This window comes from Schistocerca gregaria, chromosome 4 (assembly GCF_023897955.1).
Source record: "Schistocerca gregaria isolate iqSchGreg1 chromosome 4, iqSchGreg1.2, whole genome shotgun sequence".
NCBI lineage: Eukaryota > Metazoa > Arthropoda > Insecta > Orthoptera > Acrididae > Schistocerca > Schistocerca gregaria.
In genome coordinates, this window is record NC_064923.1 from 198,173,775 (window position 1) to 198,193,860 (window position 20,086).

The 20,086-nt window shown below is 42.5% G+C and overlaps 1 protein-coding gene across 1 annotated transcript in view; it reads right to left on the bottom strand.

Annotated features, from left to right (window-relative positions):
* Window positions 1-3,149: 3,149 nt before the first annotated feature.
* LOC126267217 (peptidoglycan recognition protein 1-like) overlaps window positions 3,150-20,086 on the bottom strand; it is a 38,037-nt gene continuing 21,100 nt past the window's right edge. Inside the window, exons 3-4 of the mRNA XM_049972190.1 lie at window positions 6,782-6,981; window positions 3,150-3,652 (exon numbers count right to left, since the gene is read on the bottom strand). Of these exons, the coding sequence (XP_049828147.1) occupies window positions 3,248-3,652; window positions 6,782-6,981 (605 nt within the window). The 3' untranslated portion in view covers window positions 3,150-3,247. The remainder of the gene's footprint in view (window positions 3,653-6,781; window positions 6,982-20,086) is intronic.

The following is a 20,086-nucleotide window of genomic DNA, read 5'->3' on the forward strand; positions in this document are numbered from 1 at the left end:
ATTCATCTCTCGGAACTTTTGGGCCCTGGTCAGCGAGTTGCTGAAGGCGGATCGAAACTGCACTGCTGGAATTGCTGCAGTCTCATGTTAAATATTCTGTTGCAGTTTTCAAAGACTATGAGAGTTGTTGCGATACCCCTTAGACTCGAGGGCTCTCCACACAAAGAAAACGCACACTGACAGATCAGGGGATCTGGCTGGCCAGGTAGGACCGCGACCAAACTGCCCTCTGTTAACAACTCTGTCAGGCGTGAGGATTGTGTAAATGTGTTCCAGGGTACAGTTGACTGTATGGGCAGTTGCTCCATCCTGCTGGAAGTAATTGTAGGTCCTTTTCTCGTCCACTAATGCCGTTACAAATGGTACGAGAATGGATCGACTCCGTCTTGGCCACTATTATTTGCTCCACCCTGTATATACAGCTTGCATCAAATTTTACTATCTGCACCGATAATATCATTCTTGAAACATTCAGTAACTGTTTTTGTTCACATATTGTCGAAAAAACGGCACATGTTTCAGCGATGAATGTGAAACTGGTTTTTGCTATCGATATAATCAAAGCATACTTTGGTCTGACTGTCACAAACTTGACACTTTTAAGAATCTGAATTTGCCACTAATGTGAATGAATGAAGAAGAAATGTGTAAGCAATAACAAACAAAAATCCAATGGTTAATTATTTTCTAAGTGAGACACCAAAATATGTGGTCTTACGTAAGGCAAAATATGAGCTGTCATACACATTTCCCATTCCATGTTCAAGTCTCTTAATTTCATTGTTCTTGTTCCATCTTTGTTGTTATTTACTGTAGTTGTATCTGTAAATTCTTCTAAAACATAATAAAACAGACTAATCTGCAACTACTGACGCTTCTTCACACTATAAAGCAATTCGTTTTAGAGCAGTGCATACTGAATGTGGTTTGTTTAGTATTCCATTTTTATTGGTGCAAGGATCACTGTTTCCAGTAATATTATTGTACAAGGAAATAATGTAGCTTAATTCATGTGATGCAAAGACATTAACGCCGTTATTGGCGCTCATTCAAGAAATGAACAAGACAACAATACGCTTTGTTACATCTTGTAAGAAACGACAATCAATGCTGCCACCAACGTATTTGTGCTGTCTTGTTTGCTTATCTTGTCACTCCAATATGAACAAAAGTGTTATACAAATAAGCACTGCATCACATGACCTTCACTGCAATGTGTTATATCGCCATCCGTGCCTAAGATCTAACCTTTACAGACCTTTAGCAGTGTAAAAAGCTTGCCAGTTTTTTGTGACAAATATAAATGTAGACAGAAGTAATCATTTCTCTTACTTGTCATTAAGTGGAACAGGATCTACGGTCTATTGATCTGTTTTCAGAGCGTCATTCCACTATTGATGTCTTCTGACAGTTGATTAAACTGTTTAATGTTCCTAGAAATCAAATTAAAAACATTTCTAAGTATGCAAGTTCTGTTTATTTCTTATTAACTAGACTCAATGATCTGAAATCGAAAGCAAACACTAGCAATTGCAAAGTGATGTCAATGTTTACAAGATCTATTTAAAAGAGCATAATTTGGGAAATTTTACTATTTTTTGACTATATCATTATTTTTGTATTTACTGTGATCAGTTGTACTGACGCCTTCGCTGACAAGTTTCAGCATTGCAATAGTATTTGGTTCCTTATTTAAAAGTTGCTCCCCCCCCCTCCCCATCGGAGGTTTGAGTCCTGCCTCGGGCATCGGTGTGTGTGTTGTTCTTAGCGTTGGTTAGTTTACGTTAGATTAAGTATTGTGTAAGCCTAGGGACCGATGACCTCAGCAGTTTGGTCCCATAGGAAACATACCACCACCACCATCACCTCATTTAAAGGCCTTATTATTTCAATGAAGGGCTGTTACTAACGATAACGATATTGAAGTGCCAGTGTTATTCCGAATTCCTTTGGACTGCAATAGCGTACTTATCCGCCGACACTGGGAAAGCGATTTTCAAGTAATATGTCTAACCTGTACAGGTATATATATATATATATATATATATATATATATATATATATATATATATATATATATATATATATATATATATATACATAATGGCTGTGTGAGTACTGGTTGGAGAAGCATGTTTGGCGACTTATGGACGTTTGGGTCTGGCCGGGAGTCGTGCTGGATAGCCAAATGGTAAGGCGATTGCTTGCGGTATGCGGGAAATCGGGTTAGAGTGCCAGTCCGTCACAGATTTTCATTGTCGTCATTCCATTCTACAGTTGATTGTTGTCCATATTCGCAACTGCGAAGACCTTTAATGTGTTACTGATGATATTCGAGTTACTGATGATATCTGAATATTTGTACTCCATGGCAATAAGAGCCACAGTGAGGCTATGCTGGTTCGTTACTACAATAAAGCAATTAATCATTTATCAGTCTATTAATCACCTTATTACATAACTCAACGTTTTATTGTTCAAAATGTTGACTCAATTAAGTTTTACTAACTTCTAGGTACGAAATTTGCTTTCGCACAGGTAGTGACACGTCATCAGAACGAGTAGAACTTGACTACTGGGTGAACACAATTTTAATCAAATTAATTAGTTCAAGAACAGGTCTGGCGACTAGGATCTGCTGTTATTTTATTTATATATGAGTGAAGTAAGAATTACAATCAACCATACTTTTAGCTGACCATTCTAACCTTAGCTTTATAATTGCGATTCCTTTTAATTCTCCAGTGACGCTATATAGTAAATTGCGATTCTGGTGATTAGCTGTCTAATTTCAAATACAGTTTTGATCAAAATACTTCAGATTTGATGCCTCACCAAATTATTAACTATATGTAATCACGGTCAAGGTTAATTAACCTGTGCAAAGTGGGGTGGGGGTTAGAATACCACTTCACTGCTGTGATATATCAGTGGTGGATGGTGACATAGCCACCTAGTAGCAGTTCTACACTATCTACAGCGCCTCAAGGTGATCAGTGTACTCTTTATGGAAGGTAACCAATATTTTATCTGGTGAGCACTGTTCTGAACTGAAATGGAAGACGATGGCTTTTGCTGTCGTCGAAACCATATCTTATGTTTTCTTTTCAGAAATTATAGCGGTTTGTAACAGAGAAATAAACAGTGGATTTATTACGAAAGTTTGCATTTATTCACACGTTTGTTGCCAACTGCTCTACATAAAGATATTTTATGATTAAATGGCAGGATTCTAGACCAAACAGATCTAGTGGCCGGAGCTGTCGTCGCTGTCAGCAGGTTGGGTGCAGACGACGCCCTGGTCACAGTGCTCTAGGCAGCGGTGTGGCCAGTCTGCGATCTCCAGGAGGGCCCAGCGCCCTGGGCTGAGCGTGTTCTTCACCTGGTTGTGTGCCAGCAGGCGGTAGTCGGGCGCCAGCATACCTGTGCTCACACCCTTCTCCAGCAACCAGCGCAGTGCTGATGACATCTCCTTAGTCATGTTGCGCTCGACATAGTTCCCGATGAGCGCCACATCAACATTGCAGCGCAGCCCAATACCCTTACTGGGGTTCGTGCTGTTCCACCCTCGGCCCTCGTAGATATTGCCATCGCTGTCGATCAAGAAGTTGTAGGAGATCTCTGGTTGATCGTACATCTGCCAGTGCAGCTCCTGCAAACAGGGCAGACAGTTCTGGAGTCTAACAAATATTAATTCTAGAGCCACTGTTGTTTTGGATGTATGTAAGTTGCCTTTCCTTCAATACACAAAATGCAGAATTGTTTCTTTTGGTGTGTACAATTAACATACTCTGCGGTGGACTCTGATTTTATGAAACATTAGAACAAATTCTAATGGAACTCTAATCTTAACAAAACCATTCGTACACTTCTAGAAAAAGCGTATGTAATGACAAAATGAACCCAAACAGAACATATATACATCAGTTAAATAATCCAAAAAACTCCAATTATACAAACCAAAAACAAGTCTACGCCCCACTTTTAAAACTTCAGTGGTAGGGAAATATCGTATCCTTGCTCCCCAAAATTTTCAATTCTGTGGCAGTTCATTTATGTGTTCTGTTTAAAAAACTAACCAAAATTATGTTATTCTATGTGATGAAAAGAAGAATACTGAAGACTCTATTTCAGGCTATGAAATGGAAATAAGTATTTAAACAACACTTAAATAACATAAAAATAAGAGTTGTATAATTTAAATTATAAATTTCAAGTGACTGTCATCTCAAATCGTGGTTTAAACCTGGGGGTCCTACAGACCCCATCTCATAGTTACGTTCCAGAAAAGTCATGTCTTGAGGTAGGGGTTATCCTGAACTGGAAAACAACCAGCTGCACAACCTGACTTTATAACGAGACAAATTCTAACAATCACTTATTTTACTAATCTCTTAATTAATGTTCTTGTAGCAACTGCTTGAGATAAATTAATTGAGGTAGACATTTTAAGTGCAGTGAATTAGCTTAGGAAAAGCATTGTTTTGAAAATATAAAACTATATTTACTGGGAACAAAATTGAGCAATGGCTACATGAATAGGCTACATTTATTGGCGTGTGTTTCGTATAAAGCTGAAATGTTATAATTAGCTCAAAACTATTTTCAGAATAAAAGCTCTTGCAACCGCAGCTCTTTATTATACACTTTATTTTCTTCAAACAACTTTTCTTTCTGATTGTATCAGACAGGATTTTCTGCGGTAACAATTTTTCTTTTTTAATTATGTAATAAATACACCGACGGAATGAAAATTCGCCACCCCAAGAAGAAGCTGTGCGACATAAACAAAAATTGGTAGGCTTTTTTTGCTTCTGAAAGATGATGTCTATTCAAATTTCAAGCGAGTCGCATAACAGTGGCGCTCTTAGCGCCACTACAAGGATCCAGATCAGGCGTGCTATAAATACGCGATGCACCGGTCTTGAGCTTTAATTACCACGGAACATTTTTGTGAGGTGGCTATCTACAGGCGTCAGGTAACGTACAAAATGCATTTTTAACCATCAGCCGCTTTTATTTTGAACCCAAATATCTACCGGTTTTAGTCATGGACCATCTTCACAGATAAAGGTTAAAGTGGTTAAACCACAACATTACGTGTGTCATTACTTAAATAATGTCTAGAGCATGTCATGGATATCAATATGTATACAGAGCAGTACTCTGTACTCACTTGTCATTAGTATGTTTGCTTCTAAGAGTTCTGTGTCATATATTGATATTCATGAAATGCTCTACACATTATTTAAGTAATGACAAATATAATGTTGTGGCTTTAACCCTATCCATGAAGATGGTCCATGACTGAAACCAATCGTTATTTGGGTTTAAAATAAAAGTGGCATTTATCCACGTAAGGGACCATTGAGATTGGACGTGGTGAGTTGCTGTTAACCAATAATGCTTTTAAGGCGACAAAAACGTCATATCAACCTCAGACTTAGTTTGAACGAGGTCGTGTGACAGGGCTACGAGAACCTGGACGTTCCTTCTGCGATGCTGCACAAAGAATTGGCAGGAATGTAGCCACTGTACATGACTGCTGGCAGTGGTAGTCACGGGTATGTATGGTCGAAAAAAGACTGGGCTCCATTGCGACTTCAGCAGTGTCAAACGAGAGCTCTGTCGAGGGCTGGGTGAAGATCTATTCTGCCTCGGAGCCTATGGTTCTCGTGTGTCGGTTAGAAGGGGGCCAGTTGAGAGCCTGCAACCAACTTGTCTGTGTGCTAGATACATTGGATCTACACTTGAAGCTGTGGTCTGGTGTGCAGTATTGTATGACAGCACGAATGCTCTCTTGGTTATCCCACGCACAATGGTTGCAGAGTGGTACGCCAATCTGGTGATTCGGCCTGTTGTGCTGGCATTCATGAACAGCATTCCAGGGGAGTGTTTTACAACAGGATAACGCCCGCCCACATATCAGTGCTGTAATCCAGATGCTCTAGAGAGTGTCCTCATGTTGCCTTGGCCTGCTCAGTCATCACATCTGTCTCCAATCGGGCTCATATGAGACATCATCGGACGACAACTCCAGCGTTATCCACAACCAGCATTAACCATCGCTGTATTGACCGACCAAGTGCAACAGGAATGACTTGGCGCCTGTACGATACAATACATGCACGTTTGCATGCTTGCATTCAACATTGTGGCAGCTACACTGGTGATTAATGTACCAGTGTTACACATTTGCCGGCCGCGGTGGTCTCGCGGTTCTAGGCGCGCAGTCCGGAACCGTGCGACTGCTACGGTCGCAGGCTCGAATCCTGCCTCGGGCCTGGATGAGTGTGATGTCCTTAGGTTAGTTAGGTTTAAGTAGTTCTAAGTTCTAGGGGACTGATGACCACAGCAGTTGAGTCCCATAGTGCTCAGAGCCATTTGAACCATTTTTTTACACATTTGCAATGGCTTATCTCGCGCATACATTAACCTGTGACTTAGCAGTGTTAAACACTTAAACATGCTACCTAGCCAAATCTGTTTCCGAAATTTCACTTGCAACTTGGTGTTGCAATTTTTTCCGGTCAGTGTACGTAATTCGGTAAACATTGTCACACTTCTGCAATATGGGTTACTGAGAAGTTGTGGAGAGTAGCCAAGACAAAATAAGAGGTCTGCCACTAGTCATCGAGTTCACGCACCCGCAGCAAGGGTGGATTTGGACAAGTTGCGGAGTTCGTGTGTGGAGCAGGTAAAAGTAGCGGTGTTAGTGAGAGCTGGTGTCGAACTGCTGGCCCAGGGAGCTTGAAAACATGCCGAAGAAGAACAGACATACCTGTATGGCTCGCAGTATGGAAGTGCAGTTGTTCAGGCCGAAGCACTCCGGACCCGCTGTGTGCTTCACCACAGCGTACGGCGTCGGATGCGCCAACTGGATAGTGTGGGTCTGTTGCCGCAGGCTCCAAGACGAGTGTGGCACGATGCGCCGCTCTGAGCTGTACACCGGAAGTGACGCTGTGTGGCCGCTCCCGCAAACTGCACGTGACAACAGTGAGACATTACCTTTCACACACAGCTACTCTACTGGCTAATAAAACTCCTACACCACAGAAATGACCTGCTACAGACGCGCATTATAACCGACAAGAAGAAGATGCTGTGATATGCAAATGATCAGCTTTTCAGAGTATTCACACAAGGTTGGCGCCGGTGGCGACACCTACAACGTGCTGACATGAGGAAACTTTCCAACCGATTTCTCATACACAAACAGCAGTTGATCGGCGTTTCCTGGTTAAACGTTGTTGTGATGCCTCGTGAAATGAGGAGAAATGTGTACCATCACGTTTCCGACTTTGGTAAAGGTCGGATTGTAGCCTATCGCGATTGCAGTTTGTCGTATCGCGACATTGCTGCTCGCATTGGTCGAGATCCAATGAGTGTTAGAAAAATATGGAATCGGTGGGTTCAGGAGGGTAATACGGAACGCCGTGCTGAATCCCAACGGCCTCGTATCACTAGCAGTCGGGATGACAGGCATCTTATCCGCATGGCTGTAACGGATCGTGTAGCCACGTCTCGATCCCTGAGTCAACAGATGGGGACGCACGAACAGTTCGACGACGTTTAGAGTAGCATGTACTGACAGCTCGGAAACCATGGCTGCGGTTACCCTTGCGCTGCATCACAGACAGGAGCGCCTGCGATGGTGTACTCAATGTCGAACCAGTGTGCACGAATGGCAAAACGTTATTTTTTCGGAGGAATCCAGGTTATGTTTACAGCATCCCGATGGTCGCATCCGTGTTTGGCGACATCGCGGTGAACGCACATTGGAAGCGTGTATTCGTCATCGCCATCACCCTGCGTGATGGTAGGGGGTGCCATTGGTTACACGTCTCGGCCACCTCTTGTTCGCATTGGCTGCACTTTGAACAGTGGACTCTACGTTTCAGATGTGTTACGCCCCGCGGCTCTACCCTTCATTCGATCCCTGCGAAACCCTACATTTCAGCACGATAATGCACGACCGCATGTTGCAAGTCCTGTACGGGCCTTTCTGGAAACAGAAAATGTTCGACTGCTGCCCTGGCTAGCACATTCTCCAGATCTCTCACCAATTGAAAACGTCTGGTCAATGGTGGCCGAGCAAGTGGCTCGTCACAATACGACAGTCACTATTCTTGTTGAACTGTGGTATCGTGTTGGAGCTGCGTGGGCAACTGTACCTGTACACGCCATCCAAGCTCTGTTTGACTCAATGCCCAGGCGTATAAAGGCCGTTATTACTGCCAGAGGTGGTTGTTCTGGGCACTGATATCTCAGGATCTATGCACCCAAACTGCGTGAAACTGTAATCACATGTCAGTTCTAGTATAATATATTTGTCCAATGAATACCCGTTTATCATCTGCATTTCTTCTTGGTGTAGTAATTTTAATGCCCAGTAGTGTACTAGACCATGATGTAATCTAACCTCTACAGCATCAAACCATGTTTAATGTACGAGAGGGTATTCACTAACGTATCTAGAATTTGTATCGATAACGACTGCTACAAGCGATGATGCGAATTGGCGGAGTGGCGCCTGATTTTCGGTACCCAATGGTGTTTCGAAGGGTGCATTTCCTATCGAACTCTTACCTTCATACGGTCACAGTAGTCGTTTCTTTTGTAGCAAATAGTACTATCACCTTTCTACCTAACTTGACATCAAACCCCACTTCAAATCGGTCTCTCACCACAATCTGATTTCCAAATTCAAATTCTGTTAACTTCCAAACTAACCATGTACTTTAAAGATTCTTACGTAAGCACAACCACAAATTAATTATCATTCACATCGCCATAACAAGCAAATATACTGTCCAGTCACATTGTCACCATCTCTCAAAAGCAGTGTTCTAGCAGTACTAGACACCAAAAGTTCCTGAGGAATATCCCAGTAGAGGGGTCGAACATTTTAGAAGAAACATGACAAGGCGTAATAACCCAGAAGATTTTAACTTCAAGAATAACCACCTTTTGCAGCGCAGACCTGCAATGGTCTGTGCCACTATAAGGATCCAGATCGGGTTTGCTATAAATATTCGCTGTAGCGGTCGTGAGTGTCAGTTACCATTGAGACTGGACACGGTGAGTTGGTGCTAGCCAGGAATGCGTTTAAGGCAACAAAGACTCCATATCAGCATCTTACTGAAGTTGAACGAGGTCGTGTGATAGGGCTACGAAGCTGAACGATCCTTCTTCGATACTGCATAAAGACTTGGAGGGAATGTAGCCACTGCACATGACACCCGGCAGCGGTGGACACGGGTATGTCTGGTCGCAGAGCGACTGGGGACCATTGCGACTTCAGGGTCAAACGAGAGCTTATTGGAAGACTGGGCGAAGGCCCGTTCTCTCTCGGCGCCAGTGTGTTGATTAGGAGGAGGCCAATTTAGGCCTGCAACCATCCTGTCTGTGTGCTCTACACACTGGATCTACACTTGGAGCTATGTGCGATATCGTATAACAGCAGGAGTACTCTTGTGGTTATTCCACGTATAATGACTGCAGACGGCTACATCAACCTGTTGGTTCGAGATGTGCTCCTGTTCATGAACAGCATTCCAGGGAGTGTTTTCCAGCAGGATAACGCTCGCCCACATACCGCTGCTGTAACCCAACATGCTCTAGAGTGTCCCCTCATGTTGCCTTGGCCTGCTCGCCCACAGCATACGTCTCCAATCGAGCTCATATGGGACGTCATCGGACGACAACATCATCGTCATCCACAACCAGCATTAGTCATCGCTGTATTGACCGAACAAGTGTAACAGGCGTGTAAAGTCGTTACTAAACCACAACATAACCTAACCTCGACAGCACGAAACCAGGCGTAAAGTACGAGGGAGTATCCACTAACTTACCTAGAATGTACATCGATAACGACTGCTGCGAGCGATGACGAGAACTGGAGGTGTGGCGCCTGCTTTTCGGTATCCAATGATGTCCGACGGGTTCATTTCCTAGTGACCACACAACGAACTCATACCTTCACATGGTCACAGTAGTCGTTTTCCTTTGCATCAAATAAAACTATCAGCTCTCGACCGCACCACAAATCGGTCTCTCACCGCAATCTGATATTGAAATTGAAATTCTTTCGCATCACCCACTAATAACCAATGTGTTACCTTCCAGCTAACCAGCTACAACAAAGATCTGTCCGTCAGCACAACCACGAATTAATTATCATCCACATAGCCATCTACACTGTCCAGTCACATTATTGTACCACCTGTCAAAAGCCATAATAGTCACTGACAAAGACGTGCTGGAAGAGAGGCAGTGAGGTTCTGGAAGCAACCGCCAGGGGTGTGGAGCCTTGCTAATTCCAGTGTCGTGGCCAGCTGCGCTTGATTTCTCTGTTGAGTATGCACTGTGCTTACAGCCCATTCGAGGTGGTCGCACTGATTGTGGACTGGGTTCAAACCACGAGAGTTTGGTGGCCAGGGGTCTACGGTAAACTCATCCCGCCGCGACGGGAAGTTTCACCTACATCACTCTTGTTCTGTGTCTCACTTGATCACCGATGACAATCCCCTCATTTCACCATACTTAACAATAACATACAACCGTTCGCTCGGCGAAAGATCCGTACCCAAAGACTGGAGAGTTGCACAGATCACACCAATATTCAAGAAAGGTAGTAGGAGTAATCCACTAAATTACAGACCGACATCGTTAACGTCGATATGCAGCAGGATTTTAGAACATATATTGTGTTCGAACACTATGAATTACCTCGGTCTATTGACACACAGTCAGCATTCATTTAGAAAACATTGTTCCTGTGAAACACAACTACCTCTTTATTCACGTGAAGTGTTGAGTGCTATTGAGAAGAGATTTCAGATCGATTCCGTATTTCTGGATTTCCGGAAGGCTTTTGGCACTGAACCACACTTGCGGCCTGTAGTGAAATTGCGTGCTTATGGAATATCGCCTCAATCATATGACTGGATTTGTGATTTCCTGTCAGAGAGGTCACAGTTCGTAGTAATTGATGGAAAGTCATCGAGTAAAACAGAAGTCATTTCTGGCGTTCCCCAAGGTAGTGTTATAGGCCCTTTGCTGTTCCTTATCTATACAGGTTGTTACAAAAGGTACGGCCAAACTTTCAGGAAACATTCCTCACACACAAAGAACGAAAATATGTTATCTGGGCATGTGTCCGAAAACGCTTACTTTCCATGTTAGAGCTCATTTTATTACTTCTCTTCAAATCACATTAATCATGGAATGGAAACACACAGCAACAGAACATTTGCACTGAAATGAGGATTGACACATTGTTGGATGAACCATTCGCAGAAGTGGACCCGTGGAGGCCAATTTGCTGCTGATAGTGCCTGCACACGCTGTACATGGTACGGAAACAACTGGTTCTCCCGTAGCACTCTCCATACAGTGACGTTGTCAACGTTACCGTGTACAGCAACAACTTCTGTGACGCTGACATTAGGGTTATCGTCAACTTCACGAAGAATTGCCTCGTACATTGCAGGCGTCCTCGTCGTTCTAGGCCTTCCCCAGTCGCGAGTCGTAGGCTGGAATGTTCGATGCTTCCTAAGACGCCGATCAATTGCTTCGAACGTCTTACTGTCGGGACACCTTCGTTCTGGAAATCTGTCTCGATACAAAGGTACAGGACCACGGCTATTGCCCCGTGCTAATCCATACATCAAATGGGCATCTGCCAACTCCGCATTTTTAAACATTCCACTGACTGCAAAACCATGTTCGTGATGAACACTAACCTGTTGATGCTACGTACTGATGTGCTTGATGCTAGTACTGTATAGCAATGAGTCGCATGTCAACACAAGCGCCGAAGTCAACATTACCTTCCTCCAATTGGGCCAACTGGCGGTGAATCGAGGAAGTACAGTACATACTGACGAAACTAAAATGAGCTTTAACATGGAAATTAACATAACATCTTTTCTGTATTTGTGTGTGAGGAATGTTTCCTGAAAGCTTGGCCGTACCTTTTTTGTAACACCCTGTATAAACGATTTGGGAGACAAGCTGGGCAGCCGTCTTCGACTGTTTGCGGATGACGCTGTCGTTTATCGCCTAATATAAGTCATCAGAAGATCAAAACAAACTGTTAAACATTTTAGGAAAGATATCTGAATGCTGCGAAAAGTGGCAGTTGACTGCGTTTTATTGGCAGGACACTTAGAAAATGTAACAGATCTACTAAGGAGACTACGCTTGTCCGTCCTCTTTTAGAATACTGCTTCGCGTTGTGGGGTCCTTACCAGATAGAATTGATGGAGTACATCGAAAAAGTTCAAAGAAAGGCTGTACGTTTTGTATTATCGCCAAATATGTGAGAGAGTGTCACAGAAACGATACACGATCTGGGCTGGAAATCCTTTAAAGAAAGGCGTTTTTCGTTGCGACGGAATCTTCTCACGAAATTCCAATCACCAACTTTCTCTTCCGAATGCGAAAATATTTTGTTGACACCGACCTACAGTGGGAGGAACGATCACCTCGATAAAATAAGGGAAATCAGAGCTCGTACGGAAGATATAGGTGTTCATTCTTTCCGCGCGCTATACGAGATTGGAATGATAGAGAATTGTGAAGGTGGTTCGGTGAACCCTCTACCAGGCACTTAAATGTGATTTGTAGAGTATCCATGTAGATGTAAATGTTCGATCTCCATTCCAAACTTCCCCACAAGACGACTCAGCGGCTGCGACGGTGGGCATTGTTCCTGGGGCTAAGACCACTCGCGTGGAATGGATCGATACCAAATTACCCGGCGATCGTTGCTCTGGTGGCACCTGACTGAGCCTGACAGTAGCACCTCTGATCCGCTATCAATCGCGTCTGTTTCCAGAGATATTACACTGCCCAGCCACGTTAATATCGCCACCTCTGAAATGCCTGAATAACCACATTTTGCAGTACGGACAGTTGCAAGGCGTGCAGAAAAAGAGCCAATGAGGTTCTGGAAGGTATTCATAGGGACGTGGAGCCATTCTGACTCCAGGGCCGTGCCCGGCTGCGCTACATTTCTCGGTTGAGGACCCTTGGCGCGAAAAGCCTGATGGAAGTGGTCCCAGAGATGCTGGATTGGGTTTAAATCCGGAGAGTTTGGTTCCCCGTACTGTCTTTGGGTCATTATTGCACGTAGACCTCGGACATAGCCTGTGGTTGCAAGAATGTGACTGGACCGGCTGTATAGAGTGTCAAATTTACATTGACCACGCGTAATAACTTTTTGTCCATAAGCAAAATTAAAAACAGTATCATGCAAATGTTTTTTTCTGCCATCAGGATGACTTTAGCCAGCACTATTGCCTATCTCGCAACTTGGTTGGTTAAGAAGATAAGAACAGTAGTATGTCTTTCTTTTAAATATCGCTCTGTATTATTTTATTTGGTAATCCGTTCCCTCTCCTCAAGACCTGTCCAAAAACGTATCTCGCTGCACTATTCAATAAACGCAAATTTTTCTAGAAGGTAAGGCACAACAGATCTTAACTTGCCTGTAGTACTTTCATTGATTTTCATTATATTTTTGCGCTTAGTAAAAAATATAAACATGAAGTGATGAAATAAATAAAAGTTAATAAATAAATAATTTTAAAGTAGCTAAAATCTGTTAAAACATATTAAAACCATTAAACATATTAAACACATTAAATCTATTAAAAACATATTAATAGCCTTCACTAATCATCAAATTAACTCTAATCTCAAACACAACAGCCCACCTGCTCTGTGCTGATCTAGGAATAACTCGACTCTCAGCATACTGTTTGGGATTCCTGGCAAGCAAGTAAGTTTTTACCTACTCAGTTGTACATAAGAAGCCCAAAAGGCCTTGTAAAAATCTGGTCGCTATGTCCCATGTGGGTTGCCCTCTGCTCAGTTTTCTAACACAGTATTTCAGTTCCTCGAGATAATTCTTAACGATATAAACAAACTATAAAACTTACAACGTGCCACACGATTTATGAACGTTACAAAATACATATCTCTTGGAACGGTTTGTGATAACAAGGAATGGCAAAGTAATATTGTGAATACAAAATAATGATCGCTACATCTATCAAACAAATGACAGTAAAGTAGTAACTGTAAAAAGAGATACGAATAGTATTTAGAAACATTTAGAAAGAAGAAACAGCAAACAATAGAAAACAAATCGATGAAGAATCACCGTAAGACAAACTTTTTGTAGTTTATAACACATAATTCAACTAATACTGACATTCTGATTGCATAGAATGGCCGTTTGATAAGTGAGTCTCAATAAAATAAAATTCCTAGATGTTCACTTGGATGGTAAGCTTTCATGGAAAGCTCATGTTCAGAATCTTGTTCAAAAACTAAATGCTGCTTTATTTACAATTAATATGGTACCTGCAGTAAGTGAAAATCGACTAAGATAATGAGTCTTCTTTGCTTATTTCCAATCGCATATGAAATACAGCATTATATCCTGGGATAATTGCTCTGAACCACTAACGGTTTTTTTAGGTCAGCAACAGGCAGTTCGAGCAACATGTATAAATGCGAGACACTCTTGTCGATTCCTGTTATGGAACCTGAGAATTCTGACAATGGCCTTTCAATGTATATTTTCTTTAACGTCGTTTGTTGTTAACAGTATGAGCTTATTCCCTAAAATTAGTAGCTTATATTCGCCTAATATGACACAAATATCCAGTCACCATTTGAATCGCAATCTCCTTGTCTCTCCTGCAGAAAGACGAGTATTCCGTTGTCTCCATTTTCAATAAGCGACACAAAGATTTTAAAGTATCTTAGCAGTAATCCTCGTAATTTTAAGTCTAAACTTACGAATTTCTTCGTGGTTCAGTTCTTCTGTTCTGTTGTGGAGCAGTTATATTGTTTATCTTTGTGGTATGCACTCAGCTGCTTGTCGTCTTTATAAGATTCGTGTAAATTCTTTTGATATGAGGCGCCGTTGGCACTAGTCGCTTCTCTGTATTCATTTAAGATCTCTGCAATCGAATCTGTATCGCATGGCCACGGGTTTCCTCTTTGGTCACTTTTAAGCGCGCGATGCTGTGGGACGAGGGATGGTTTTGGTCGGTTGGTTGGCGCTCCGGTGTCCAGTCTGGTTGTCGGCGGTCGCTCTTTGCGCATGCTCTGCCTCTGCGAACGGAGACGTGCGTGCGGTAAGCAAATATGTACTGCGTCTCTCTAGTGAGAGAACGATGGTTTCGTCTGTGCTACTAAACGGGGTGAACATGTGAAAGGGGCTTTGGAATGTATCAGCCTGCAGCCGGATATGCTACAGAATCAAGCTGTGGGAATTATTCAGGTGTATATATGCATATTGAATTTCGTGCTGCTTGCAGTTAACGGCTCTTCCAGTGTTTGGACGCCCATGTTATCTGTTTCGTATTGACCACTGGTCGACACACAACTTATTGAACAGTGGTTACCTGTGTGAATGGGGTTTGCATGTTTTGGACGCATTTGAGATACGGGCAAGGAGCATATATCTAAGTGCGTGTCCTTGCACTCCGTAATAACCACAGGTTAGATTTTCTGGCTGTCTGCTCGTATTTGGGTAATGTGTTCAGAGGTAAACAAGCAGGAGCTTAATGAAAAAATTTATTGTGTGCTAGACTCCTGTTTTGAAATTTTTCTAATGTTTTAAGGATTGTTTTACTCCGGGTACTGCCCTGTTGCTGTAGTTTTATATTTTTGTTTTAGTGCTATAATCAGCGGTGCGCTTCGTCCCTTGTGGCTGGTCCCTGGGGACGATGCCTTGGCGGCCGCCAGTTTGAATTGTAACCGAAGGCGCTGTCGCTGTGTTCATCAGTAGACTGCAGTTCTTCGGCGAATTTAAGTTGAGTATTTTATTATTTGTTCCTGGTGACGCCGAGGCGTCCGTCTTTCTTTCTTCACCTTTCCTTTCACCTTTCGTTCAGGCTCGATCTGAGTTGTAGTTTCCGCACACCTCTAATTTTTGTAATACCTGAAACATGCCTTTGATTGTACTGGGTTTATTAACATCTTATTAGGAAAGAGAAATTGTGAGTTGTTTCTGCTGTTATATCTTAAAAGGTGTACTGCTTCTGTGGGAATTTTTCTTACTAAACCATTTCTTGTTCATATGGTTCTCAAGATTTGGGTAAAAAGGGTTTAAAGTTATTTATTATTTGAGGTGGGCTTTTACGCCCATAGTCATTTTGTCTCCTTAGTAATGTTTCAGATTCTAGGGAAATTATGTATATTATTCTGGGATAATAGCAGTCTGCTGTTGTGATGCAATAGTTAAATAAAATCTGTTGGAAATTACAAGCCAGAGTTTGTGTTTGATTGATAATTATTGCCTTGTACTTATTGATTTGAAGTATCCTTGACGGCTGTCCCACGTCTCATCTATTATTAGCTTTTCTTTTATTAATTCCATGTACTGACTCGTGCAGTGACCACGGAGATATGATCTTACGGGACAAGGAGTGTAAAATAAAAATAAAATAAACATTAAATACACCTGCACAGCACATTAAGTTGTTGAATCCTACCTGAACCTTTGAAGTATCCTGTAAAATATTTGTTGGCGATATTGTTCATGCAGGTGTCCCAGGAAGAATAACCAATATTCAGGGATATGGCGGAACGACAATTTGAAGCAAACTACCTCATATGGACATACGCCCTATTGACAATGGTTTGCGAGGTAGAACATATTTAATGTACACTGTGATTGATTTTCTGTATTATGCAATATACTGCCAGGTTACACATGTACAGCAGGTAATAAACATTACAACATGGGTTTACAAGGCATCAACTGAAAAGTACGTCTTTTTAACTCATTCATCTCTAAGCATTGTCTTATACGTCACATTACAGCTGTTGGACAGTTCATAATAAATTTTCGAATATTCCACCGTCAATGAATTTGTGGATTACTGGGAGAACGTATTGTATTGCTTCTCTAAGCGCTCCTGTACACCCTTGACATGACTAAGTAGTTCGTCTAACATATCCGTCTTTCGTTTGTACTCTCAAACGTGATCCAACCCCATAAACAAAGATCTAATGGTGTAAAGTCTGGCGATCTTGGTGGCCAGTAATTGCACCACCACGACCAATCCAGTGATTAAGGCAGGTTTCGTTGAGATGTTGCCTCACACGTCTGGTAAAATGTGGAGGGGCTCTGTTTGCTGGAAGTACATTGCTGTCCGTGTGCCCAGACCAACATCCACAAGGTGTTCAACAAACAAATTATTCAACAAATGTAAATAAGTCTGTCCCGTTACTCCCTTGTACACAATTATTGAACCAGTCAACATATTACCGATCCTGTCGCATCAAACACTGATGGAAAAACGAACTTCGAAAGTAGTTTTTACTGCAGCGTGTGGATTTTCCTGGGACCATCGGATTATTACATATGTTGTTAATTCCATTCGTGTACAATAAGAGAATAATATTAATGGAAGCAAATGACGATTGCTATTTTGCCAGTGACAAATTTGAAGCCCCATGGCATTCTCGGCAATGTGAAGACGGTGGACACGCTTAAGGTGAAATGGATACTTTATGTTCCCCTTACACATGTTCGTGGGACGCGCATAGAAAGTAGCCGTGTGTTGGTAGAACTAAGCTGCAGCGTTTCAACAATCTGCTGTAGCATAGGTTGTTGAATTAAACGTCCGGAACAAAAATGGGAACTTGGAAGAATACCTGTTTCACGCAATGTGCAGAAAACTCTGGTAAACACTCTACGATTAGGAATTTGAGGTTGTGGAAAGCGCCGACGTCATTCTCTAAAAGCAGCGGAAGCAACACCATCGCAAAAGCCGTAAACTTGAACCAAATCTGCATATTCTTCATTTGTGCATATGTGTGGCATTTTAGCCAGCGCATGTGCAAACATAGTTAATCGACGCTTCTCTGTGATACATTCTCAGTCCCTCACACTACGTCACTCACAATGCGCTATGGAGACCTGCGTACTAAACAGCCGAGCAAAGAGGTTGAAAGGAATGAGGAAGGTCAGCGTTGAATGATAGACCAAAGAGGTTGGGTAGGAAAGAGACATGTGCGCGTTGCTAGCCCAAAAACAAATATACACTCTGAGACGAAAAAAAGGAAGATGCATTACAGAAATATTGGATAATTTATTTAAGAGAAAGAGCTTCACAAATCAAGTAAGTCAATAACGTGTTAAACCGTCTCCGGCCGTTATACAGGCAGTTATTCGGCCTGGCATTGGCTGACAGAGTTGTTCGATGTCCTCCTGAGGGGTATAATGTCAGTTTCTGTCCAACTGACGCAATAGATCGTCAAAATACCGAAATCGTTGGAGAACCCTGCCCATAATGCGCCAACTGGAGAGAGATGCGGCGAGCTTGCTGGCCAAGGTACAGTTTGGCAATCACGAAGACAGGTAGTAGAAATTCTTGCCGTATGCAGCCGGGTATTATCTTACTGAAATGTAATCTCATGATGCCTTGCCATGAAGTGCAACAAAACAGGACGTAGAGAATCGTCGACGTATCGCTCTGCTGTAAAGGTGCTGCGGATAACAACTCCTAGTTGTCGGGTCGTATGACGGGCCACAGTCAAATCCCAACACTTCAGGGCGTCTGCAGATACGTCTCCTTGAATAGATTAGGATTGTCTTCAGTGATTAGTCCCACTGCGAACTGAGCCCCGATGAGCAGTGAAGACCTGTCTGTAGACACCCCGGACAGAAGTGAGATACCAACCTCACTGTTGCCTGCCATGTGGCCCAACAGCCAATGGTGATGATCAGGAGTGCCATTTCTTTCAATAGCAAGGCCCCTTTGGTTGTCATCCGAAGCACTCTTACGATATTTTATACTCCGTTTTGTTGCACTTCACGGCGAGTCATTCTGGGCAAAGATTTCAGCAAGATAACGCCCGCCCGTTAATTTTCTTCGTACTTACCAAACCCTACCGTGGTCTGATAGGTAGTCGGACCTCTTCCCAATTGAGAACGTTTGGAGCATTATGGGCAGGGCGTTTCCAACCGGTTCAAGATTTATAAAAATTGAACACGCCAATTGGACAGAACTTGTCACGATGTTCCTCAGGAGAGCATGTAACAATTCTATCAGTGCCAAGCTTTCATAAGAGCCAGAGATGGACCAACGAATTATTGACTCTTGCTCTTGAACATATCATCCATTTTTTTGTGAAAGTGTAATCATTTGTTTGTCTGTAAATGTACATCGCATCTATGTATTTCCGTCCCATTCGTATAATTCTTTCGTGGTGCGTTGCATATATATATATATATATATATATATATATATATATATATATATATATATATATATATATGTGTGTGTGTGTGTGTGTGTGTGTGTGTGTGTGTGTGTGTGTGTGTGTGTGTGTGTGTGTATGAGTGTACATTAAATGTCCTGTATCTCGGAAAACTATTTGGCACTCCATATGAAGTTTTTTCTTCAAATGAGCCTTTCTGTCATATCCATGAATGTCGAACCTTCCTCCTATGGTACCCTGTATAAGCACAACAGACAAATGTTTAGTCACCGTCAGGAGATCCCACACTCATACCATGAACAAAAAATGGTTCAAATGGCTCTGAGCACTATGGGACTTAACTTCTGAGGTCATCAGTCCCCTAGAACTTAGAACTACTTAACAAATCTAAAGACATCACACACATCCATGCCCCAGGCTGGATTCGAACCTGCGACCGTAGCGGTCGCGCGGTTCCAGACTGTAGTGCCTAGAACCGCTCGGCCACACCGGCTGGCGCTGACATGGAATGATGTTAGTGCTCTCTTTCAGAAATTCGCAATCTGCAGCCTAATGAGTAAACTGAAGACATTGAAATACCTCGAAAACTGCACATCGGTTCAAAAAAAACTTTCAATTTGTTTGTCTCGCAGGGGGATATCCAACGATATCACACTCGACCCGCCAACCGACCCCGCGCGAGGGTGGTGGAGGGCAAATTCGAAATCTTCTATGGGAACCCCTGTTTTTCATTGCAGATTACCATTCTACTACAAGATCTATATACGTTTTGTCTGAAGCAATTTCTTTGTTTCACCGCAGTTGGCGCTGTAGTCGGTGGAATAGA